The 25994-nt window shown below is 43.6% G+C and overlaps 1 protein-coding gene across 3 annotated transcripts; it reads left to right on the forward strand.

Annotated features, from left to right (window-relative positions):
- On the forward strand, positions 1-25994 carry mpl (MPL proto-oncogene, thrombopoietin receptor). Of its 3 annotated transcripts, none has more exons than XM_084309836.1 (13): positions 1-173; positions 5162-5291; positions 7138-7307; positions 7716-7873; positions 9650-9788; positions 10210-10333; positions 10843-11003; positions 11330-11481; positions 18398-18469; positions 18616-18703; positions 19688-19769; positions 21049-21136; positions 24377-25994. In XM_084309836.1, exons 1-13 carry the CDS (start codon positions 56-58, stop codon positions 24860-24862), a joined length of 1968 nt encoding a protein of 655 aa, XP_084165962.1. In that variant the 5' UTR covers positions 1-55; the 3' UTR covers positions 24863-25994. The 3 variants fall into 3 exon arrangements, with proteins under 3 accessions (XP_084165962.1, XP_084165963.1, XP_084165964.1); XM_084309837.1 differs by having other exon boundaries at positions 19688-19760; XM_084309838.1 differs by lacking the exon at positions 5162-5291.

Below are 25994 nucleotides of genomic sequence, written 5' to 3' on the forward strand. Positions count from 1 at the left end.
GATGTACAGTAGACGTTGCAGTAAAGCTATGGGGTAGGATACACTTGTACCTGCCATGGCTCCACTTACATGTGTCACGGATATGTCAGGCAAATGGAAGACCGTCTTCGTCGGCTTGTGGATGCTAGTGATGTGTGCTGGCGATGGAAGTGGCCCTCGCCTCTCAAGGAAAGGTGAGATTTGATTTAGATTTGATCTGTATTTATCTCAAACACAACAAACATACAAATCACAGTATAAAGACTAAATGTAAACATAGACAAATTAGTCCATCTTCAACCATAGAAAAACAAACAAGGATGAGTTCGAGAAGCGGCATTAGGAAGCACAGCTTATCTAGTCCTGCCCCTTTCTTACAATGTCTAACATTTAAAATACAACTCTCTTGCTACATGTGTGTGTGTGTGTGTGTGTGTGTGTGTGTGTGTGTGTGTGTGTGTGTGTGTGTGTGTGTGTGTGTGTGTGTGTGTGTGTGTGTGTGTGTGTGTGTGTGTGTGTGTGTGTGTCTGTGTGTGTGTGTGTGTGTGTAGGAGTATGACATCAGTGTATTGACTGAGCACTACATACACATATAATACACATATAATAATAACCTGCTTATTTCACCTAATTGTCTACATGGTTGAGTCTGCATGGTTCTCATTTCAAATGATTGGAAAATTAGGTGAATATACCCCACAATGCTATGACAATGCTTGATTGATTGATTGATTGATTGATTGATTGATTGATTGATTGATTGATTGATTGATTGATTGATTGACGGATTAAGGCTTAAAAAGATTTCCTGTGTAAGAGTTAGGATCTTTTGTAATGAGGACGCTGAGCTGGCGATTACCCCACAATGCTATGGAAACACACACACGCACATACAGTGTATATATATATATATATATATATATATATATATATATATATATATATATATATATATATATATATATATATATATATATATATATATATATATATATATATATATATATATATATATTTAGGCTGTCAATCGATTAAAATATTTAATGGCGATTAATCGCTTGATTGTCCATAGTTAACAGTGATTTATCTTGCATATCAGATATGCTTGCTTTATGCAGAGCATATAACCAAAATCACAAATATTATCGAGAAAAACAAAGGTACTGCATTTAGCATAAAATAATTATGCTGCAAATAATCATAACATGGCAAAGCCCAATAGGCAACAACAGATGGCCATATTGACCTGCTAAATGTAATTGAGTAATATGAGTAATCACACAATGTAGTGTCCAACCCTACTCTTATAAAGGTTCACTAAAACATCCCCTGATTTTTTTTGCATTAAAACCAAACTATTGTACTACACTACAGGGTCACAAAAACACCCCCTTCCCATTGAAATCAAAACAGTATCACACTGGAATAAAATGTTGATCTCTAGCCAACCTTTTACAGACTAATGTACTTTTGTGCGTAAATCTGAAGTTCTCTCTCTCTCCCTCTCATACAGTAGGCTACCATGTGAGAGGTTATTTTCATTGTCTGGGCATATTGGGGGACAGACACATATGCATGTCAGCAATTAAAATGTACTTAGAAATGTTAGTCACCAAAATGAAAAGGATTTTCTTGATGTATGAACTGGTATGACTGAATGTGTGTAAATCTTTGTGTAAAACACTTTCAGAGCCGGCCGTGTTTTCCTTTTTACCCCCTTGAATGCCCATCAACCACTTCAATGTTAGCGTTAATATCGCCTAATCTATGTTTTAAATTATGGCTATGTGTCTAATCTGCCCGTCGCTTATCAATGACTCATTTTCCAGTCAACATTGTCGAAGCGGATTGTTTTTTTATCGGTTCATTTCAGTTTTATAGCATTTTGAAAAGCCCTCGTTTTCACGGAAAATAAAAAGAATCCGTGATAAACGCCATGTACTGGAATATTCTAGAACGTTGTCATTTTTCGGCCTATTTTATGAATAGTTTTCAAATAAACACTAGATTATCGATAGTATATGTGTACGTATGCACGCTGGTGCTGCAAGCTGAAAATCGATTCTCTTAGTTCCTGATCGCTCGCACAGCCAAACAGCCATATCACACATAGGGGAAAAGCTTATATCTCTGTGAAAACAGGTCTGATTATCCTAAGACTGGTAAAATAGATTCCTTACCTGAGATCAGATGGTATCCAAAAAGATTATTCCAATTCCTGATCGCCATTCCAAAAATCGATCCGTTTATTGATCCAATGCTACGTACTGTAAAGACATATTACACGCTGTTCTGATGGTCCACAATGACTCCGAGCGGCTCGGGGTACATGCATGAGAAGTAAAATGTGGATTCCGGAGTTTTTTTTCTCATCCATTTTCATTGAGTCCATTCCAAAAGGGTGCATTACCATCTGGGAGACGATAGGGGGCGCTTTTTTCACATCTGAGCGCCTGGTGGGGCTGGTTTCCCAACGAGAGACTCTGTTGATGAAATATGAATTCAGATCGCTAATAAAAAAAAATCACGCTAATTGTCGTGGTGGGCATTCAGGGGGCGGGCTGCTAACACGTGTTATGTTGTTTTGGGCATTCAAAGTGTTAAGGCTGTCAATCTATTAAAATATTTAATCTGATTAATCGCATGATTGTACATAGTTAATTGTGATTAATCACAAATTAATCGCATATATTTTATCTGTTCTAAATCTACCTTAAACAGATCTTTTTCAAGTTGTAATACTCTTATCAACATGAGAGGTTTTTTTTGCAAACTACATTGTAAAAAAATAAAAAAGCCCAACAAAAAAATAACAGATGGGCATACCAATTTACTAACTGTAACATAGTAATGATTACTAACACAGTAGTGTGTTGAACTTTACACTTGAACTATTCATCCCCATTGTTTTTGTTTAAGCAGCCATTTAACACAAAAAGGATGACCCTCATGCATTGTACATTTGCATAAAATTCAAAACAAACTGAGTGATGCACAAAATAACTTAAAAGAAAATAATAATTTAAAACAATGAATAAAGTGTGCATGAAATAATAGGGGAAAGAAAAAGTTAGGAACTTGTTACATTCACCTAAAAAGGGTTGAGGACTCACCCCCCCCCCCGCCTCTCTCTCTCTCTCTCTCTCTCTCTCTCTCTCTCTCTCTCGCTCTCTCTCTCTCTCTCTCTCTCTCCCTCTCTCCCTCTCTCCCTCTCTCTCTCCCTCCCTCTCTCTCTCTCTCTCTCTCTCTCTCTCTCTCTCTCTCTCTCTCTCTCTCTCTCTCTCTCTCTCTCTCTCTCTCTCTCTCACACTTTGAGTCAGAAACAAACATAGTATCAATGAGAGTATCAATAAACAAATTTAAATTTGTATTTATTGATTTAATTCAATTGTTTGTACCACATTCGGGTCAGCCATTAGACGGGTCCCACTCTAGGAAGGCTTTCCATTACAAACGTTCACTGTGCATCACGTTCGTTTGTGATTAATTGATTTCCAATAACGGCATTCGTTATTACCACAACATAGGCTGAGCAGGGGGATGGCTATGAAATCCTTGCACGATCAAGCTGAAATTTACGTTAAATTGTCCTTACCTGTCGCCAGTCGGATTCCAAAAAGAATATTCCAATTATTTGATTGCCATCTGCTAGATCATATGTCCATTTGGCCCATGATATAACCCACCACAGCGTGGTGAGTCGGGGATCCCGAGGGCTATTCAATGCGATCCGGTGAAGCCATAGACCACCGTAACACTTCCGGGATTCTGAAATCAGGGAGGAGATTGCGGGGGGGTCAAATGAATGAATGTGGACGAGAGCCGTGATGTAAGTGGTTGCCGATACGGCTGTGGGGGTGCTAGAGACATGATCGAATAGACGTTTATGCGCCTCGCTCTCCTGAACACGGCGTGACCCATAACTAATCGATCAGAACTAAATCGGCAGAGAAAAAGCCCATTTTAAAGCACCTATTCCGCATGGACATGCGCAGAGTGCCCATGGAGTCTGGACGACGCGAGATGACGCTCGAATGAATGTGGACTGTTCCATCAGAGGGGGGAGCTTCGATGGTCATGTAAGTGGCTACAGACCGCTGCACTTAAATATAAACATTAGTCTACCTGTAGACTCAATGAGGTAATTGTAGATGTCGCCATAAGACGCGTCTGGCCATTTAGTGGGATCATTTTTTCATTATCCTGTTCGGCTGAAAGGACATTGGCCACCGAAGCTCCCCCCTCTGATAGAACAGTCCACATTCATTCGAGCGTCATCTCGCGTCGTCCAGACTCCATGGGCACTCTGCGCATGTCCATGCGGAATAGGTGCTTTAAAATGGGCTTTTTCTCTGCCGATTTAGTTCTGATCGATTAGTTATGGGTCACGCCGTGTTCAGGAGAGCGAGGCGCATAAACGTCTATTCGATCATGTCTCTAGCACCCCCACAGCCGTATCGGCAACCACTTCCATCACGGCTCTCGTCCACATCCATTCATTTGACCCCCCCGCAATCTCCTCCCTGATTTCAATGTAACGCGGAAGTGTAGTGGTCTATAGGTTCACGTTAGTAGAAAAGTCTGCCCGGAAGGTTTTCAGTGTGGCACCCGGTCTGCAACAGGGGTTACTGCATTCTCGAGACAGCGCTACTACCAGGATCTGGCCGGTACTGCACCTTTGGAGTCCCAATATGCCTTTTCCAGGCAAAATACAGCTCCGTGACATGGAATAGGATATTAAAAGCGAATAAAATAAAAAATGAGTTAAAAACATATACGTTTTTGGCCATTAACCGCTGGCTCCCAATAACGTATATATACGTGATTGGCCGGGAATGTGTCTTGCGGGAAATTTCTTTTTGCCATTAAAAGCATTTTGCATTAAAGTGTTAATAACGCATTAACTTTGACAGCCTTAATATGTATATACAGTATGTGCGTTATGCGTCAAATTAAATTGTGCCATTGATATGTATTTGCATGAATGCGTTATTAACGCGATAACTTATATATAGATTTGTTGACTGACGGATTGATTGATTTGCTGATTGGTTGATTGACTAAATCTAGTTAGTCAATACAAGTAAAAATGCCATGAAAAACTATATGTTTAAAAAGAACAGTGGGTGGATTCTATCCTACTAATACCTAGCGTATGTACCCTGATATTATCTCCAAACAGATGTTTTGCTGCTCTTGGAGGATGAGGATGATCCAAAATGCTTCACCAGAACAGAGCATGATTTCACCTGCTTCTTTGAGAAACCAGACAACCAGACGTATGATTTCTACTACCACGCGCATGGTTATGAGTATGTTAATAGTGTTTTATCATGTTGTTTCATGCCAACTAATATGGCAACAAATGCCACATATCATCGGCCACGGTTGAGAAAAACACCACTGTGAAAATCAACCTTACATTATTGGTAATTAGATTAGATTAGATTAGACTAGATTTGATTAGATTAGATTAGATTAGATTAGATTAGATTAGATTAGATGCGATTCAATTCTATTCGATTCAATTAGATTCGATTAGATTCGATTAAAATGTATTGTCATTATACACCCCAAGTGTAGTACAACGGAAATAAGTGCAATAGTAATATACAATGTACCACAAACTGGGTATACAATATATAAATTAGTACTACTGAGTGTAGTGCTAATCAGATGTACAGAGTTGTAGTATTAATATGTACAGTGATACAGGTATAAAGACAGTATGGTAGTAGTCATACTGGCCAGCAGCGTAACTAGTAACAGTAGTAAGATTGGTAAGGGATATGTACAGTACATATATATATAGTATATCTATAGTAACAACAACAACTACTACTACTACTATGGACTATCCCACTGCATTACAGACTACATTAGATTCTGCAAAGAGAGCATCGTACCTACAAAAAAGGTATGCTGCTTTTCAAACAATAAACCCTGGATTAACAAGGATATTAAACACCTGCTACATGGGAAAAAGAGGGCCTTCATGGCAGGGGACACTGAGCAGGCCAGGGCTGTCCAACGGGAGATCAAAAAATAACTACGGGCAGCCAAGGACAGCTACAAGGACGGGCTGGAGGGCAGACTACAGGTCAACAACACCAGGGAGGTGTGGGCGGGTGTCAGGAGGATTACTGGGTTCAAACAGCAGGGCCCGGCTGTGGAGGGCCCCCCGGAGCGTGCAAACGAGTTGAACACGTTTTTCAACCGCTTTGACCAACGTAGCCTCTCCACACCCCTCCCCTCACCCATCAACATCAGCACCCCTCCCCACCCCCCAATCATATAGATCATAGATCACTGTAATTAAACACTTTAAAATATATATATTTTTTAAATGTTCTTATGTACCTTAGATACTATTGTTACTGTGTATATATATGTGTGTTTCATTACATGTATATACATACCAATTATTCGCCTGTTCTATTCTCCATCCATCTATCATCCATTGCAACACTATGTTATCACCGACATCCAGTTGGGGGGGGGGGGGGGGGGTCCCTTTTGAAGAGCCCATCTGAGGTTTCTCTCCTCCACGCCGCCTGTGGTGCTTTCATTTTCATATTGCTAGGTTTTTAGTGAGTCGTTCCTTATCTTCATTTGGGAAAGTCTGGGAGTGTTGCATATTTGGATTTTATGGTGTTTTTTGTTTTTGATCTTTTGTGATGTTTCTTCTTGACTTGTACAAGAAGACTTGTACAGCCCATGGGGGCTATTCCATGTGATATTTTTATTTGATTTGATTTGATTTGATTTACTACTACTACTACTAATACTACTGTTACTATTATGTGTCCCCTACATCGACACACATCCTTGAAGAGTTTGACTTGTAGATGGAAAATAGACTAATATAGGTCTGTTTTACTTCAATGTTTATAACGTTTTATACAGACAGAATTCAGATCATACAGTACAATAGAAACCCCATATGAAAGAAATATGAATACAAACAAAATAAAAAAATAAAAATAAACCCCAAATGAACCTCTCCTCTAGTGTCAGCCCGTATATCAAGAGCTCAATCGATCAATCTACAGAATGAAAACAGGTCTCCATTCCTATTTTTCAGAGCTACCCATTTGTTATTTTAGTTTGGAATTGGGGATTGGCCTTTATGCAACCTGTCATTGGTGTGATTTCCAGAGAGAAGAGGTGCCATGTGAAGGTCCAGAGGACGGAGGAGGAGACCTTCCTCCACATCTGCCTCTTTCCTGCTTCTGATGTCTTCATGTTCACTGACACCAACCTTAGAGTGATGCAGCCCGGCACCAACACCACCCTCTACAGACGCACTGTCTATGTAGAGGACCATGGTGAGACACCAACACACGCACGCACGCACGCACGCACGCACGCACGCACGCACGCACGCACGCACGCACGCACGCACGCACGCACGCACGCACACACACACACACACACACACACACACACACACACACACACACACACACACACACACACACACACACACACACACATTGTCTAAAAGAGAGAAAAAAATTAAATGAGGCTCTACTACTGTCCATGGTGAGACACCAACACACACACACACACGCACACACGCACACACACACACACACACACACACACACACACACACACACACACACACACACACACACACACACACACACACACACACACACACACACACACACACAGAGAGAAAAAAAAGAAAACAAAAATGAGGCTCTACTGTCTGCCCTCCCCCTCATTAGTGCTGCTGGACCCTCCTGGGGACGTGACCCTCAGCCACACCGGCCAGGCAGGGCAGCTGCTGGTGACATGGCGTGTGCAGGTGGAGAAGAACTGGGAAGACCAGCTGTGCTATGAGCTACAGTACTCATCCAACAGGCTGGGAGAGGAGTCCGTACAGGTACTTCAACCCAATAGGCACACAGTGGAGTAGATGCCAAGCAAAGTGCCATGTCTGTGAGCCGCCACTAGGGGCATGTGCTGGACTGTACTGTGAGTGAGTGAGTGAGTGAGTGAGTGAGTGAGTGAGTGAGTGAGTGAGTGAGTGAGTGAGTGAGTGAGTGAGTGAGTGAGTGAGTGAGTGAGTGAGTGAGTGAGTGAGTGAGTGAGTGAGTGAGTGAGTGAGTGAGTGAGCGAGTGAGCGAGCGATATTGCCAGGCAAAACACTGTAACTGCGGTATAGTAGAGAGTACATATATAGTGGTATACATACACATGTAGAGGAGTACATATATAGTGGTATACATACACATGTAGAGAGTACATATATAGTTGTATACATACACATGTAGAGAGTACATATATAGTGGTATAAATACATGTAGAGAGGTACAGATATAGTGGTATACATATACATGTAGAGAGGTACAGATATAGTGGTATAAATACACATGTAGAGAGTACATATATAGTGGTATACATACACATGTAGAGAGTACATATATAGTGGTATACATACACATGTAGAGAGTACATATATAGTGGTATACATACACATGTAGAGAGTACATATATAGTGGTATAAATACACATGTAGAGAGTACATATATAGTGGTATACACATGTAGAGGAGTACATATATAGTGGTATAAATACACATGTATAGAGTACATATATAGTGGTATACATACACATGTAGAGAGTACATATATAGTGGTATAAATACACATGTAGAGAGTACATATATAGTGGTATACATACACATGTAGAGAGTACATATATAGTGGCATACATACACATGTAGAGGAGTACAGATATTGTATAGTGGTACAAATACACATGTAGATGGGTACAGATATAATGCAGAAATTGGATGAGGTACAAGCTTAGGGTAGGGTGCAATGAGGTATGAATTGTAGTGCAAATCTCTTTACTAATAAATATAAAGTGTGTTAGAGTGTCTAAAGTGAGTAAAGTGGGTGTTAAGTGTTTATTTAAAGTGAGTGTGTACGTGTGGATGTGTGTGCTGTGAGTGTAGATGATGGGTTGTTAGTGTCATTGTCATTGTCGTTGAGCATCCTGATGGCCTGTGGATAGAAGCTCCTTCTGAGTCTCTCTGTACTGGCCATGAGACTCCGGTATCGCTTGCCTGACCGCAGCAGTTCAAAGAGACAGTTGTTTGGGTGACTAGAGTCTTTGATTATTATTAAAGTAGGAGGCAATCTGAGGATTCTTATAAGATAATGTCTACTGGGCATTATGAACCATCATGAGAATGTAAATGTTCATTAAATTCAACTGAACTCAATGGACATCATCTTTGATATGGTATACTATAGCTTATACTGTATGCTCTGGTTCCAACAATACCTACTGACTACTTCAAGTATTCCTTCAGTTGAATATGTACCTGTGTATAACTAATTTGGCAAAGGTCATACAGAAGTGTACACTTGTACTTGTATCCTCATGGGTAAAAAAAGAAAAGAAAAAGAAAAGCATCCACCAATCAGTGTGTTATATTACTTGATATTTTAATGTAATATATTTATACAAAATATTTTTTTTTTGAGTTTTTGTTTAAAACTAAAGAATTACTCTGTACGTTCGTAGTTGGAGGTTGGAATGTTTATAACCTATGCTATGTGTTTGGAGTTTCGATTGTTTATAAACTATGCTACTGTATGTGTTTGGAGTTTGGAATGTTTATAACCGATGATGTGTTCGATCACCGCAGGGAACATTCCACAAGCTGGACTACCCACCAGGGCAGGTGGTTCCGGTCCAGATGAGGGTCAAACGCAGCATCCAAGAAAACACTGGACACTGGAGCCACTGGTCATCACCTGTGGCTGCCATGGTGCCCCAGAGTGCAGGTGTGTGTGTGTGTGTGTGTGTGTGTGTGTGTGTGTGTGTGTGTGTGTGTGTGTGTGTGTGTGTGTGTGTGTGTGTGTGTGTGTGTGTGTGTGTGTGTGTGTGTGTGTGTGTGTGTGTGTGTGTGTGCGTGCGTGCGTGCGTGTGCGTGTGTGTTGTCTTGTCAGCCTTTGTGTGTATGCATTTGTATATATAATATACAGTATGACTGAGTGAGATATGATTTGTGTGTATGCATGTGTTTATTATGAAAGAAAGAGAAAGAGGGAGTGTGTGTGTGTGTGTGCGTGTGTGTGCGTGTGTGTGTGTGTGTGTGTGTGTGTGTGTGTGTGTGTGTGTGTTTGTTTGTTTTATGACCCTTCCATCAAACCCAAACACATTTCCACAGTCAGATTAAAATGTGTTTTTGTTTCGTTTGTTTAGATGACATTTCACTCAAGTGCTACACCTCTGACCTGCAAAATGTGACCTGCCAATGGGATGGAAAGGCCTATGGAGCCGCGGCTGCATACAACCTCTTCTACAAGATAGAAGACAGAAGATCAAAGTAGTACAAAAATACCATTAATATTATTACCTTAAAGCTGCAACAACCATGTTCTGACCACTAGGGGGCTCCACTCTAAAGAAACTCCATTTGTCCCAAAAGAAAGCCTTGTCATGTATAAACCTAAAAATGCCTTACTGCCACATTGTGCCACAATCTTGTTGTAACTAGGATATTTGCTGAAAGGAATACTTGTTTTTGTGCATTGATAACAATATTTCAACTACAACACCCTACACCTTTGTCTTGAGCATTTTATGGTAAACAAGGTAGGTCAATATTTTCACCTACAAACACAAATGCTGTTCTGTCAGTACAATATTAATTGAAAAGAACAAAGAAAATAACTAATGGAATACACACAGATTGCTGGTAGTGCAGGGTTGTTTGAGTAGGACACCATGACTCAATGAGACCTTCTGATGGCAGGGTTGTTTGAATAGGACACTTTTTATGATAAGTAGGAAATAAATAAGGCTTCTGAACATACCTTTTCATGCTACTGACAGTGATGAAGGGGTCTGGAGAGAATGCTTGGCAGATGAAAACTCGACTGACCTCTCCCGTTTCCATGGCGATAAGGCTGGGGTCCTTCGGGTCAGGCTCAGCACTGGTTCTGGACCTCTCAACAGAACGTTCTACACCGAACCCTTCACACTCAACAGCAGCAGTGAGAGATTATTCACTTTCTTTTTCATTTCTTTCTTTCTTTCTTTCTTTGGCAGAGAGCTGTCTGCTCCGTCATTATTCTATTTGTTGTTGTTGTTGTTGTTGTTGTTGTTGTTGTTGTTGTTGTTGTTGTTGTTGTTGTTGTTGTTGTTGTTGTTGTTGTTGTTTTCGGACCATATTCATTTGAGCAGTTAGGCTGTTAGCAGAAAACTGATATATATGTGAATATATATATATATATAGTATAGATATATAGATATAGTGCTGCCATGTTGTAACTCATCCTTCACCTCTTACAGTATGTACCATATTTGTGTGTGTTCTCAGTCAAAACCTCCCCTCCGGAGAGCGTAAAGACAACAGTGCAGGGGGGCAGGCTGTGTTTGACATGGGAAGCCCCTCTCCCAGCCCTGTCTGCCCAGTTGGTGTACCAGGTCCGCTACCAGCCCAGGAGAGGGGGGAACCATGAGGCGTGGATGGTAAGACGTCACGTTACAGTAGCCTGCGATACGGCCAAAATATGATATTGCGATATTTGTCTTGTTTTTGACAGTATAACTATATTTGGCAGTACTTGTTTATTCTTATGCAAATTACAACGCAAGTTGACATCCCTTTGTGTCTATATGTATGACATCTTTTTATTTTATTTATTTTTTATTTATTTTTTAGTGTTTATTGCTTTTTGCTACTGGGCAGTCCAGTAGATAGAGAGAGAGGAGGAACGGGAGACAGAGTGGGGGGAAGACATTTGGCAAATAACGACGGGTCCGGGAATCGAACCCGGGTCGGCCGTGCCGCGACTCAGCGCGTTATGTGGTTCGCCACTGGGGCGCCCCTATGTATGACATCTTTGTTTGTGTTTTTTTTGTAATACAATTGTCACATGGTCTTTTTTAATTGAAAAGGGTATATTTTATTCAAATTCGTATCCCAGAATCTGCAAAGAAACATTTCTAGATCAACTTCAAGAATACATAAAATTCCAGACCTTAGCATGAACCTCTCATCTCTAATCTCTCAACTCGACTACCGTGAGCTTAACTCCATCAACCTAAGCTCCAACTTTGAACCCCTCCTCGGAGCCACAGTGTTTATGAAGTTGGACCTCTGGAACGCCTACCACCTTGTCTGGATACATGAGGGGGACGAGTGGAAAACGGCGTTCAAGACCCCCCGTGGCCACTACAAATACTGTGTGATGCCCTTCGGACTCACCAACACACCGTCAGTGTTCCAGGCGCTAATGAATGACCTGCTGAGGGACATATTGGACATTTTTGTGGTCCTCTACCTCGACGACATCCTGCTGTTCTCCAGGAGCATGGAGGAACACATCTAACACATTCGCCTTGTCATCCAACGACTCCTGGAGAACCAGCTTTTCATTAAGGCTGAGAAGTGCACCTTCCATGCCCCTTCCGTGGAGTTCCTGGGGTTCATTGTGGAGGGTGGACAGACTCGGCCTGACCCCAAGAAGATCTAAGCTGTCGTCGAGTGGAACCAACCTACCACCCGGAAACAGTTACAGTCCTTCCTCGGCTTCGCCAACTTCTATCAGCGATTCATTCGGGAATACAGGTGGGTGGCCGCTCCTCTCACGGCACTCACCTCCTCCCTGCTTCCCTTCATCTGGACTCCTGCAGCCAGTGCCGCCTTCACGGACCTTAAAGCTCGGTTCACGTCAGCGCCGGCCCTAGTCAACCCTGATCCCTCGAGACCCTTCACCATGGAGGTTGATGCCTCCGACACGGGAATCAAGGGCGTACTCTCTCAGGCATCTACCGACCAGAAGATGCACCCCTGCGCATTCTACTCCTGTCGCTACAACCCCCACCGAGGCCAATTACGATATCGGGAACCATGTGCTGCTGGCTCTCGTGGACGCGTTCCAGCAGTGGCGGCACTGGCTGGAAACACCCTGCCTCCTGTCATGATCCTAGGCCCGGTCCTGGCTGGACTGGGCAGGATGGTAACATTGGGCAGTACCCTCCACCTAACTTTGGGCAATGCCCTCCATCTGACATTGGCCCTCGGCCTGACATTGGTCTCCTACCCTCTAGTGGCCAGACTAGCCTGTTGGTACAGGCGGCCATTTTGCTCTGGTTCCAAATAATAGAATTTGTGTCTAATTGTTTATTATTTTGGGCCACTCCTGTCTATGTGTGATGTCACCCCTTGTTGTGTTGTTGTGTGTCATTGCCGTAGTGTCTAGTTGTTGTTTAGTTTGTCAGTGCCTTTGGTCGTTGTGTTGTGATTCTGTGTTGACCAGGTGTTCTTGATTTGTTAATTAGTCTGGGTATTTAGGTGTCTGTCTGTCCTCCCTTCCTTGTGGCGACATACCTCCAGTTACCCCCTGTTCCTATCCACGTCGTGTCGCACCGTTCTCCTTCTAGTAAGTCTCAGTGTTTGTTGTTTTGTATTGTGAAGTTTGTTATGTCGTTTCTGTATGTTCCTCGTATTGCACTGGATTCTACAGTAAACACCCTTCTCCAAGCTTCACTCCTCGCCTCTGCCTCCTCCATTCCTTCCCTTTCTGTATTATTGCATTCTACCTACCCCATCGTGACAGAATGTCGCCACCAACAGTAACGAATGCAGCAGGAAGGGCAAGTGATACCATCACCGTTGTCCTGACCCTGATGGCCGGTGACATGAAGAGTTACTCACTGGCCAAATGGGGGTTCCTACTCCGGAAGATCGACCAGGTCGCCACTGAGAATCCGATACTGCAGACGGCGATGTGGGAGATGGCTGAACATGTTGCTGTCCTCATAGAGAAGCATAAACCGAAGGCTAGGGTAGCTAGCCTGCCGACTGTTCTCAGGCTTACGGTCAGCCTAGATCCTCCCACAGCCGCTGAGTCTACAGCCAACATAGCTCCGACCGCTAGCTTCGTGCCAATAGCTAACCGGTCGTCCCCAGTTAGCACAGCTCCACTTGTTAGTCCCGCCACTATCGATGGCCAGACGTCTCCAGTGGGTACAGCTCCACCCGTTAGCTTTGCTCAGACAGCTAACCAGACGTCCACAGCCAACATAGCTCCACCCGTTAGCTTCGTGCCAATAGCTAACCGGTCATCCCCAGTTAGCACGGCTCCACCTGTTAGTCCCGCCACTATCGATGGCCAGACGTCTCCAGTGGGTACAGCTCCACCCGTTAGCTTTGCTCAGACAGCTAACCAGACGTCCACAGCTAACATAGCTCCGCCGGTTAGCTTTGTGTCAATAGCTAACCAGCCACTCCCAGCTAACCTAGCTCCGCCCGTTAGCTTCGTGTCAATAGCTAACCAGCCGTCCCCAGCTAACATAGCTCCACCCGTTAGCTTCGTGCCAATAGCCAACCGGTCGTCCCCAGTTAGCACGGCTCCACCTGTTAGTCCCGCCACTATCGATGGCCAGACGTCTCCAGTGGGTACAGCGCCACCCGTTAGCTTTGCTCAGACAGCTAACCAGACGTCCACAGCTAACATAGCTCCGCCGGTTAGCTTTGTGTCAATAGCTAACCAGCCACTCCCAGCTAACCTAGCTCCGCCCGTTAGCTTCGTGTCAATAGCTAACCAGCCGTCCCCAGCTAACATAGCTCCGCCCGTTAGCTTCGTTTCAATAGCTAACCGGCCGTTTCCAGCTAGCACAGTCTCCACTGCCAGACTAGGCTCCAGGTTCAGGGTGAGCCTAGTATCTGAGACAGACCAGATGTCTCCAGCTAGCACAGTCTCCACTGCCAGACTAGGCTCCAGGTTTAGGGTGAGCCTAGTACCTGAGACGGACCAGATGTCCCAAGCTAGCCAGGCATTCTCAGCTAGCACAGTTCCCACAGTGAGTCCAGGGCCCACAGTTAGCCTAGCCCCCGAGGCTAGTATGGCTAGTAAGGCCTCCACAGCTGGTCCAGCTTCCACGCCCAGTCCAGCCTCAGCTCTGGGTCCTGGCTCCTCATCCCCAGATCCTACACCACGCCTCGCCGCCGAGACCGATCCGGTCTCCACGCCCTGCCCGGCCTTTCCACCTGGTCCGGCTGCCGTGCCGGCTCCCGGCTCCTCGACGGATCCTGGCTCCTCATCTCCGGATCCTACACCAAGCCTCGCCGCCGAGACCGATCCGGTCTCCACGCCCTGCCCGGACTCTACACCTGGTCCGGCTGCCGTGCCGGCTCCCGGCTCTTCGACGGATCCTGGCTCCCCGTCTGGTCCAGCTCTGCGCCGTGATCAGCGTCCTGGTCCTCGCCGTGGTCCTCGCCGGGGTCTTCGCCGTGGTCTTCGCCGTGGTCTGCGTGGGATACTGCTCCAGGGGTCGTCGCCGCCGCACCTCCGGTCCGGCTCTCCTGAACCGGCCCCGGGTCCGGCGGCTGGAGGGTCTCTCGCCCGGGATCCTGCTCCAGGGTCCAGCTCCCCTTCCCGGGCTTCTACACCTGTACCCACCCCCCCTCGTCGGGCCTCTCTTCCCAGGTCCAGCCCTCCTCGTCGGGCCTCGGTGCCCGTCCCCACTCCCCCTCACCGGGCCTCGGTTCTCAGGTTCTGCCCCCCTCCCCGGGTCTCGGTGCCCATCCCCACCCCCCCTCGTCGGACCTCTGTTCCCAGGTCCAGTCCTCCTCCCCGGGCCTCTGTTCCCGTCCCCACCCCCCCTCTCCGGGCATCTGCGCCCGTTTTCAACCCCCCTGGCTGCTATGCCCCTCCTGGGTTTTTCGTTCAGCCTCCTGGTCCCTCTTCTTCGGGTCCTCTCCCTGGGTCCTCTCCGGGGTTCCGGCTTCCTCCCTCACCTGCTTATGGACGTTGTTTTCGGGGGTCTGGAAGCCCCCCGTTGAGGGGGGGGGTACTGTCATGATCCTAGGCCCGGTCCTGGCTGGACTGGGCAGGATGGTAACATTGGGCAGTACCCTCCACCTAACTTTGGGCAATGCCCTCCATCTGACATTGGCCCTCGGCCTGACATTGGTCTCCTACCCTCTAGTGGCCAGACTAGCCTGTTGGTACAGGCGGCCATTTTGCTCTGGTTCCAAATAATAGAATTTGTGTCTAATTGTTTATTATTTTGGGCCACTCCTGTCTATGTGTGATGTCACCCCTTGTTGTGTTGTTGTGTGTCATTGCCGTAGTGTCTAGTTGTTGTTTAGTTTGTCAGTGCCTTTGGTCGTTGTGTTGTGATTCTGTGTTGACCAGGTGTTCTTGATTTGTTAATTAGTCTGGGTATTTAGGTGTCTGTCTGTCCTCCCTTCCTTGTGGCGACATACCTCCAGTTACCCCCTGTTCCTATCCACGTCGTGTCGCACCGTTCTCCTTCTAGTAAGTCTTAGTGTTTGTTGTTTTGTATTGTGAAGTTTGTTATGTCGTTTCTGTATGTTCCTTGTATTGCACTGGATTCTACAGTAAACACCCTTCTCCAAGCTTCACTCCTCGCCTTTGCCTCCTCCATTCCTTCCCTTTCTGTATTATTGCATTCTACCTACCCCATCGTGACAGCCACCGTCAGATCGGCCAGACGGTTGACCTCACGTCAGCCTCGCTGGGCGCTCTTCCTGGGCTGTTTCAATTGTACCATCACTTTCCGCCCAGGATCAAAAAAATAAATAGAAATGCCAAGGCCGACTCACTGTCTCGACTTCATGCCGTGGAGGAGGATATGACGACTCCGGACCCATCCTTCCCTCCTCTCGGGTCCTGAAAATGACTCCTCCCAACATGATCACGAGGGTCTAGGCCCATCACAACCCTGATCAGCTTATTCTGTGACACCTGTTTCTTCTTTAATGAAACTGACATTCCCCCAAACCAGGCTACACTAGCATAATCAAAATTACACTGCGCCAGGCTGTTAGCTAGTAGTCTAACGGCACGGGCACACTGCTAACGAATGAACACGGACGGACGGGCGGCTGCCTCTTCACTTCCGCTCCCATGTTAACGGATGCTACTGTGCACATTGGCTGCAAGCGGGAGCGCGCCTCGCAGGCGGCTCCCGAGCGGCAAGCTATCTTTTCCGCTTCAATCGGATTCGAGGCGGCGCGGGAGGCGTGCGCCACGCGATTGATTGATTGATTGATTTGAATTTTTATTAACAGATTGCAGAATGAGTACAATACAGTACAGCTCTCTCTTTTTCTCTCTCTTTATTCTCCCTGCCTTTCTTTCTTTCTCTCTTTCTCTCTCTCCAGTCTCTTTCTCCCCCTCTCTTTCTTTCTTTCTCGTTTTCTCTCTAGAGAGAGAGAGGGGGAGAGAGAGAGAGAGAGAGAGAGAGCGAGAGAGAGAGAGAGAGAGAGAGAGAGAGAGAGAGAGAGAGAGAGAGAGAGGGAGAGGGAGAGAGAGAGCTCGTGCTGCTGCTGGTTCTATCAGGGCTCCGCGCTGCAGCGCGCTGAGAAGTCGGACTCTGTGTGCCAGGCCAGGCGCTCGATCCCGCGAGGGAGCCGCGCGTGAACTTTGTGCGCGTTCAGTGTGCCCGTCCCGTGAGGCTTTCCCTGTCAAGCAGATTGGCCTTAAAAAAACCTGGTGTGGGCATTTACTTTACCCAGCACCTGTAAGGCCCCCCCCCCCCCCCCCCAGACTGTCATCCAGCATACAGCCCAGGTACTTCACTGCTGTTCTTGCTGCTATAACCTCTGACCCTAATTCTACCTGGAGTTCAGGAGCCTTTTTTAATCTGGCCTTAGATTCGAACAAAATAGACTCTGTTTTACCTAAGTGAACCTTTTTACCTTTTTACTTAATTTTATCCAACAGTAAAATTTATATAATTTCTCACAAAAGCAAAGACCCCCCCTCCTTTATGACTGTGATCCTTTCTGACTACAGAGTAATTGGGTATTTATATTTCTGAATCACTGATACTGGGATCAAGCCAGGTCTCAAATAACTCCCACCTGTGTTTTATAAGCCAGCAGACGAATCTCATCAATCTTTGGTAGTAAGCTCCTCACATGCCGGTGCATAAAGTGAAGTCCTTTAGGGCTGAAGACTTCTTCGAGGCTTGGACCTTGTGTTTCATCTCCAGCTCCAGTTGCCCTTCGGTCGGCAGGTTTTCTTCCCCACAGGTGGTTCACCTTCACCTGAAGGATATTTCTATCAATTCTAATGCCTTGGGTTCATATTACAACATACAGCAATTTGGTATTGTGTAATAGGACAACCAATACAATACATTTGCATGTTGAAAGGTTTAACTTAAAGGTCTGTCATACTGAAAGAAAATATATTCTTTGTGTCCTGCAGAACATTTGTACTAAAGAATTTTTTTTTTAATTCAGGATTTGAGAAAAAGTGTTTATTTAGTTTGTGACAGTTAACAACAACTGAATTAAAAAGAAAAATGTGCAGTATTAGAATTTTTTATTGACAAAATAATGTTGATGTTTTTTTGAAGGTGTCATGCATGTTCCATTGCTTGCCCACCCCCCACCCCCTCCCAGATAGTGCCATCGAAAGGTCCAGAGACGGACAAGTGTCTGGAGGTTCCTGCGGGAAGTCGATATGTCATCCAGGTAAGAACCCGGGTGTAAGCAACAATTGTGATTGGAGGATCAACAAAAGAGGGTAGGAGTTTGAGATTGATTGATTGGTTGATTGATTGATTGATTGATTGATTAATACATTGTTGTGTATCCTCTTGGTGTTCTTGTGGCTACAGGTCAGAGCCAGGCCTCAGGGGAACATCTACTCAGGCCACTGGAGTGACTGGTCTCGGGGACTCACTGGTGAAACCCCCAGTGATATAGGTAGGCTACAACCAAAACACCATCCTAATGCTTAACTGAAGATCTTCTGTATTCAGTTGACTGGTCACATGGTCTCAAAGAAGTTTCTCAATGTTACATGAAAAAAGATCTCTCTCACACACACACACACACACACACACACACACACACACACACACACACACACACACACACACACACACACACACACACACACACACACACACACACACACACACACACACACACACACACACACACACACACACACACACACACACACACACACACACACACACACACACACACACACACACACACTCACACACACACACACACACACACACACACACACAGAGAGACAGGCGTACAGACTGAGAGACACACAAGATAGAAATGATAGAATCCATTCAAATAAAATCACAAAGCTAATAAGGAATTTGGTAACACTTCATAATCCAGCCTGCCTCCTGTTGTTACTCTGTACTTATAGAGTACTTACAGAGTAAGAACGGGAGACCAGTGTAAACTTCATAATTCAGACCCCCCCTGTTACTCTGTAAGTACGGTAAATATTTTATATGTACAGATTCAGGTAAATGTTGTTACATGGAAGTTACTCTAAATCCTCAACTGTTCCTCGTTGTCTTGTTTTCTTCTGCTGTACCTACATTTAAGAACCAGTAGGAACTGGTACATATTTTAGATGTACGGACGTCGGATTGATATGAGGAAGTTACACCGTAAGTTCCGGGTATTACACTGTACAAAACGGGCTGTATTATAAAGTGTTATCAGGAATTTAGCATCAAATCACATGTAAACACAGGTCTGGTTACATCAAAATCAGATTGGAAACTGATTTCCCTATGGGACAATATAAAAAAAAATCAGGCGTATTTGCATATGCATGTGGCTCGATGATCCTCCTTGACAAAGAAATGTTTTGCATTGGGTTATGATGTTAGTTGCCAAGACACGTAATGAATACAATTCCTCTTTTAGGTGCGTTTCTCATCCCGTGCGTTCCTGTCATGATGCTGATTCTAGCGGTGGTGTTCATTTCCTTGTTCTCCAGGTACCTCAGGTACAGTCAAACAATCTGACTGGTTTGGATAGACGAGATTGTAATACAAAAAAATTATGACATAGACAGATTCTTTCTTTCCTCCTTTCTTTCTTCTAGATCCACAGGATATTAACTGTGAGATATTGGCTGCGAGTATTTTTTTCTGTTTCCAAAATCCCCATCCATATCAACATATTCGTATAATGTGAGGAACAAAGTAAAGTGCTTTGGATAAATGCGTTATATAAATGTACCATGTAGCCTACCATTTACATACTACACTAGCAACCTACACACTACACTAACAAGCTACACACTACACTAGCAACCTACACACTACACTAGCAAGCTACACACTACACTAGCAAGCTACACACTACACAAGCAAGCTATACACTACACTAGCAACCTACACACTACACTAGCAACCTACACACTACACTAGCAACCTACACACTACACTAGCAAGCTACACACTACACAAGCAAGCTATACACTACACTAGCAAGCAACACACTACACTAGCAACCTACACACTACACTAGCAACCTACACACTACACTACCAAGCTACACACTACACAAGCAAGCTATACACTACACTAGCAACCTACACACTACACTAGCAACCTACACACTACACTAGCAACCTACACACTACACTAGCAACCTACACGATACACTAGCAACCTACACACTACACTAGCAATCTACACACTAGCAAAGGAGGGGGAGTGAAGTAGGCCCGTGCTGTGATTATGACAGACTGAGCCAAATGGAAACATTAATGGCTGAGAATTTCCAGACACACATGAAAGATAATACTCTAGAGTTCTCTCTGATTTCTAGCTTTAGGTGGTGCATGCTAAACTGTCCTGGGGCACATGAAAAACATACAGTATGTGAAATCCCAAGTAACAACATTGCCCCAGAGCAATAACACCAGCAATAACACAACCACTTACTAGCAGCGAGAACTGTGATGATGAACATTTGGAAATATATTAAATAATTTCTACAAAAAACACCCACTCAGCTTCATTAAATGGGCAATTGTTTTCGGGTCTGTTCCTGCTTTTGGTCCGATGGTTTTCACACTTCAAAGGAAGCGCTGGGACCACATCAAACAGAGTTCAACCAGACTAAACGAGGCATGTGTGAAAGCAGCCTAAATATCCAAACTAACTACAGTAAATGTTACTTAGTAACCTTTTGCATTTTTATTGTTGCTACAAATTAATTTGACTTCACTTGACCTCCACTTTTGTCTTGTTTACTGTCCTTCCGTTCTCCTCTAGTAAGCTTAAGGAGTATCTGTGGCCGCCAGTCCCAAACCTGGACAAAGTTCTACAAGGCTTTCTGACGGAGATCAACAGGCAAACATGGGTAACTTTCATCGTTTTTTCTTAGGGATGAATGAATATTTGTTATTGTCAGTGTTCTCCCAGGCAGACTTGTGTAAGGATTCGTTGTTGGTGTGGACCCAATAGCAATAACAGGAACGAGAGAGAGAGACAGGCAGGACACAACGGGGTGTAGTTGAAAAAAGGCTTTACTTGTTCTTCACAAGGCTTTAACTACAACAACAAAACAATAATCAGTACCTCAGCATAAGCTGGCAGATTACAATGAATGTGACAGGATAGGTAAACGAACCGACCGGGGAGTGACAGGAACAGACAGAATATATAGGGAGACTAATTACTAACAAGACACACCTGGACAGACAAACAATGACAACAATATATAACATGACAGGACTGAATATCAATCTATACAAATACAAACGACAACACACTAGACCAGACCAGGGAACAGAGTGGGTAACAAAGACAACACCACGGAGAACACATTGAACAATAAAGACATTAGGAGAATACACATATGAATAGGGACTAACAGAGGGAGAAGGGAGAGAAGCGGGAACACTCCACTACCACTAGAGGGGGCTGCAGGGCAGGCTTTCTGAGGTGGAGGGGGAGTGTGGCCAGCCTGGGTCGACGGAGGGGGAATGGGACCAGGCTGTGGAAGCGGATCCTGACAACTTGTCTGTCTGAGTCTTTAGTCTCTTAGCTTGACCATTTCACTGGTCCTCCACAGGGTTTAAAGACCAATTGAAACAGAGCAGGGTGTGTGTCACATGGTGGCCATTTTCCTTTATGTCATGCTCAGGTTGGGATTTCTTTCCACCCCAATAAATCCCAAACTGAGCATGATGTAAGAGCAAAATGGCCATGTGTCAATATGGTCAATAGGCAATCAACAATATGTTATAGTGGATGTTCACAGAGTTTCAAATGATAATGGTGGAATCAATGGTAATATCTCTAATAATATCTCTATGAAATATTGACGTTCTAAAACTGTGGGGAAACAAGGTGTGTCTCCTGTCCTTCATATGGGTCACTGCCTGTGTGGAACGGTCCCCAAGTGTTGGAATATAAGTAGGGATGTCCGATATTATCGGCCTACCGATATTATCGGCCGATATCGGCATTAAAATGTGATATCGGAAAATATCGGTATCGATTTTCCATTTTTTTTTTAAAATAATATATATATATATCTTTTTTTACATTTCTATAACCTTTATTTACCCAGGCAAGCAAGTAAGAACAAATTCTGATTTTATTTATTGTCAAAAGTATGCATAATGTTGTGTTAATTCCACAACAAGAGATATGTAATGTTAATTACCTGAAATTATTCCATTTTTTGGGGGGGAAACCCTGCATATATCGGTATCGGTTGATATCGGTTGATATCGGTATCGGAAATTAAGAGTTGGACAATATCGATATATCGGTATCGGTAAAAAAGCCAATATCGAGCATCCCTAAATATAAGAGTATATAATTATACAGTATAGACTGTAAATGTACATTCCCTGCGATAACACTGTGTGTCTGTGCGGTAAACAGGAATGTGTTTATCTAAAATCTCAGGGAATGGAAAACGTTGCATGATTATTCAGATATATACAGAATCAGATGTTTACATCTGTAAATGTCAGAAGTTGAACCCTGTTAAAAAAAGGAGTAGGTATATACACTTTTTTTAAATTTGTATTCCTACCCCTTTTTAACTATTCATCACAAATTATATAATTGTATTCTATTGTTAATTATATGTATAAACGCTGTATCTCTATATAATCCAATACATTTATATATAAATACATTTATATAAATAGACATATAAATATATAATATATATACTAAATAAATAGCATATAATATACACAATTTCTTCTATTTTATATTTACACATCTTACACATACTCCCAGTCAAATAAATTGTGCAATAGTCACTTTTGGTGAGTTGTTTAGGTAACATTAATGAACAAAGGTAAAGCTATTTTTTTTTTTATTCTAGTCGATCATAATGTAATGATCATGAAGAGAAAGAGAGAGAGAGAGAGAGAGAGAGAGAGAGAGAGAGAGAGAGAGAGAGAGAGAGAGAGAGAGAGAGAGAGAGAGAGAGAGAGAGAGAGAGAGAGAGAGAGAGAGAGAGAGAGAGCGGCCAGCCCACCCTCAGTGAAATGTATGCCTTGTGTATGTGACAAATAAACCTCTTGAATGATAAGGTTTCCAAATCCATTTGTCCATTTGATAAATCCATTTGTTAGATCCAACACTGTCTGAATGTACAGTATCTTGTGATGATCTCTCCAACTCCTGAGAATACACTTCTTATTACCGAACCAGCTAAACGAGCCTAGCTAAGCTAACTCTGAATCTGAAATGAAAATACTCATGGCTCCTCCTCCAAGCATTATTTTCTGTCTGATGACTGACGAATACAGTGGAGCAGAGCTTGCTCTGAGCGCTAGAAAATGAGCCAGAGACATCATATTTGAACACCCTGATAGGCGAAATGTATTTGCTTGATCTATTTACATTGGCTGTGACGATACAGTGACGCGCACAGTGTGCGCGTTACGTCTATGCGCCCAACTTTAGAGGTACTCTCTATCAGGAGAGAGAGAGTGACGTCATGTGAATCACGCCCAAAACAATGATTTATATTTGATATATTAACGTTATTGTGCATTTTAAACACAAACATACTTAAAATTAGTAATTATTATTCATTTTAAACATGTTTAGTTTATTTTTTAGGGGTCCAAAATATAAAATAAAATAAAACACAATTTCTTCTTCTCCTTCTCTCTTCACCAGGGGGGGCGGCGCCCGAGCGCCCTCTATGGGCCAGCCGCCACTGTCGATATATCAAAAATATATTTGTATCGTCTGCAAACAAGACGAATTTCAGTGGTTTTGATACATTACATAATATTGTTATGTATAATATAAACAGTTTCGGCCCTAATACTGTATACCCCAGAGAAGTAATATCCATTTAGTTTGATTTATGTTCACCTATTTGCACAAATTGTTTCCTGTTTCTTAGATACAGTAGCTCCTCATACAGCTCAACCCAATCCCCCAAATACCATACTTTTCAAATGTATTGAATAATATATCATGATCAATGGTGATCAATAGCAATTTTTTTGTTGTCGATACAATTTGTGATTTCTTCTGTTAATTCCATGAGTGCCAATGATGTTGATCTGAATATACAAATAATTAATTAAATATTCCATTGTTTGTAATGCGACAGGATCCTCTCTTCACGGCGAAAAGCTATGAGGAGACCCCTGCGTCCGTGGTGGAGATCATGTCTGAGGAGGGAGAAGCTCCGGGATCTGTCAAGCCCCATGGGGAGTTCACGCGCCTCTTGTGCCCAGGGAGAGGTTCTGCTGCTGGGGAGCAAGGAGAGGTTAGCCCTGGGCTGGGCTTAGAAGCCAGTCCAGACTATGTGACCCTCAGTGCAGACAATGTTATCCCTTGTCAAAAAGCAAATGAGTACGTGTGTGAGCAGGGTACGGGGGAGTGCAGAGGCCTCTGTGTGATGGGGGAGGTCCTCCAGGTGACTGGTCACTGTACCTGCACGTCCTGTTTCCCATCATGTTCCAACACGGACATCCTCAACCATTCTCGTCCTCTTCTGGCAGAGTCAACAGACAGGCCGGTCTGTCTGTTCAACACATTTAATCATCGGCCAGGTTATGTCAATGTGGTGGGCACAGCCAACAACGACAGTTAGACTGTTAATAGCAACCAGGAAGGTCATGACCAATTCAAACTGATTTTACTAAAGTAAAATCATGTTTACGCCTTCCTACAATCCAGGTTTCTACTCACATAAACTGGGGGATCAAAATATATACTGTGGGAAATATCTATACTTTTTTATCAATCACTTTTGACCTATTATATTGGCACATTTACTGGTGGTGTGCACTTGTTTCTTCCAGTTTTAGGTTAAAGGGGCCTATTTGTATTTACATAATGAGGGGTTGTCCCAACACTGAGAAAATGTGTTGTGCCTTTTCCGCAGTTGTGCTGTGACACAAGCTGAAATAATTAAGCCATTCAGAATTGCAGCCACAATTACGCCAATGTTATTAGACCTTGTTTGCTCATGTACGTGCGTGTGAAGAGATCTTGATGAAATCTGCACAAGATGGCGGCTCGCTTGTGAATCTTCTCTTTTCTACCTAAAGTTAAACCTAAAATATGTTTCTGACAACTTTTTTACGGTATGTTTGATATGCTATTGCTGGATCTTGAGTCATTATTTGATCTGCAAAGTCTAATCTGAAGGTTTGGGCTGAATTTTGTTCAACATTACAGGCTTGTGCACCACAGGCACAGACACAGCCCATTGATAATAGGACTGAAACAGAGGGGTATAGAGGAATGCTAGAATGCATAATCCAACTAACCGCTGTGTGTACCACTAAAACATTGAGTGTCGTTGCATGCCGAATAAAGACCTCTGCAACAGGTCCTGCATTATTATTATTATTATTATAACCTGTTAAGCTGTAGCCCTATTTTCAGATATCTCGCCTAAAGGTACATGCCTAAGTAAATGAAAGATTGCTCCACTTCTACAAGGTCAATTTGCATGTTCTTGGTATCTAGGAACATCTAGGGACCTGGGGGTATGTATTTCCAGTGTCAGAAATATTGTGTCTGTTACTAGGCTTGAGTAAATTGTAATGAAAAAAAGGAGAATATAAATTATGATTTATTTTTGCATCTGTGCCGGTGAATAACACCATGTTACCGAGGTCGCTCACTGAGCTCATTCACCACCTTCTTGAGATCAAGTGTACAAAAAATCTAAGCAAATGAATAAAGGGAAGATGATTAAACAGAAGGATTTGTAG

This window comes from Notolepis coatsorum (genome assembly GCF_963971535.1).
Source record: "Notolepis coatsorum genome assembly, chromosome: 3".
Taxonomy (NCBI): Eukaryota; Metazoa; Chordata; class Actinopteri; order Aulopiformes; family Paralepididae; genus Notolepis; species Notolepis coatsorum.

What these genes read in the sequence shown, in the direction of transcription:
- mpl (XM_084309836.1), top strand. Translation starts at nt 56, where the DNA reads ATGGCTCCACTTACATGTGTCACGGATATGTCAGGCAAATGGAAGACC. An exon ending in TACCACGCGCATGGTTATGA is followed by an intron (nt 5,292 to 7,137) that starts GTATGTTAATAG and finishes TGTGATTTCCAG; the next exon opens with AGAGAAGAGGTGCCATGTGA. An exon ending in TGAAACCCCCAGTGATATAG is followed by an intron (nt 18,704 to 19,687) that starts GTAGGCTACAAC and finishes TTCCTCTTTTAG; the next exon opens with GTGCGTTTCTCATCCCGTGC.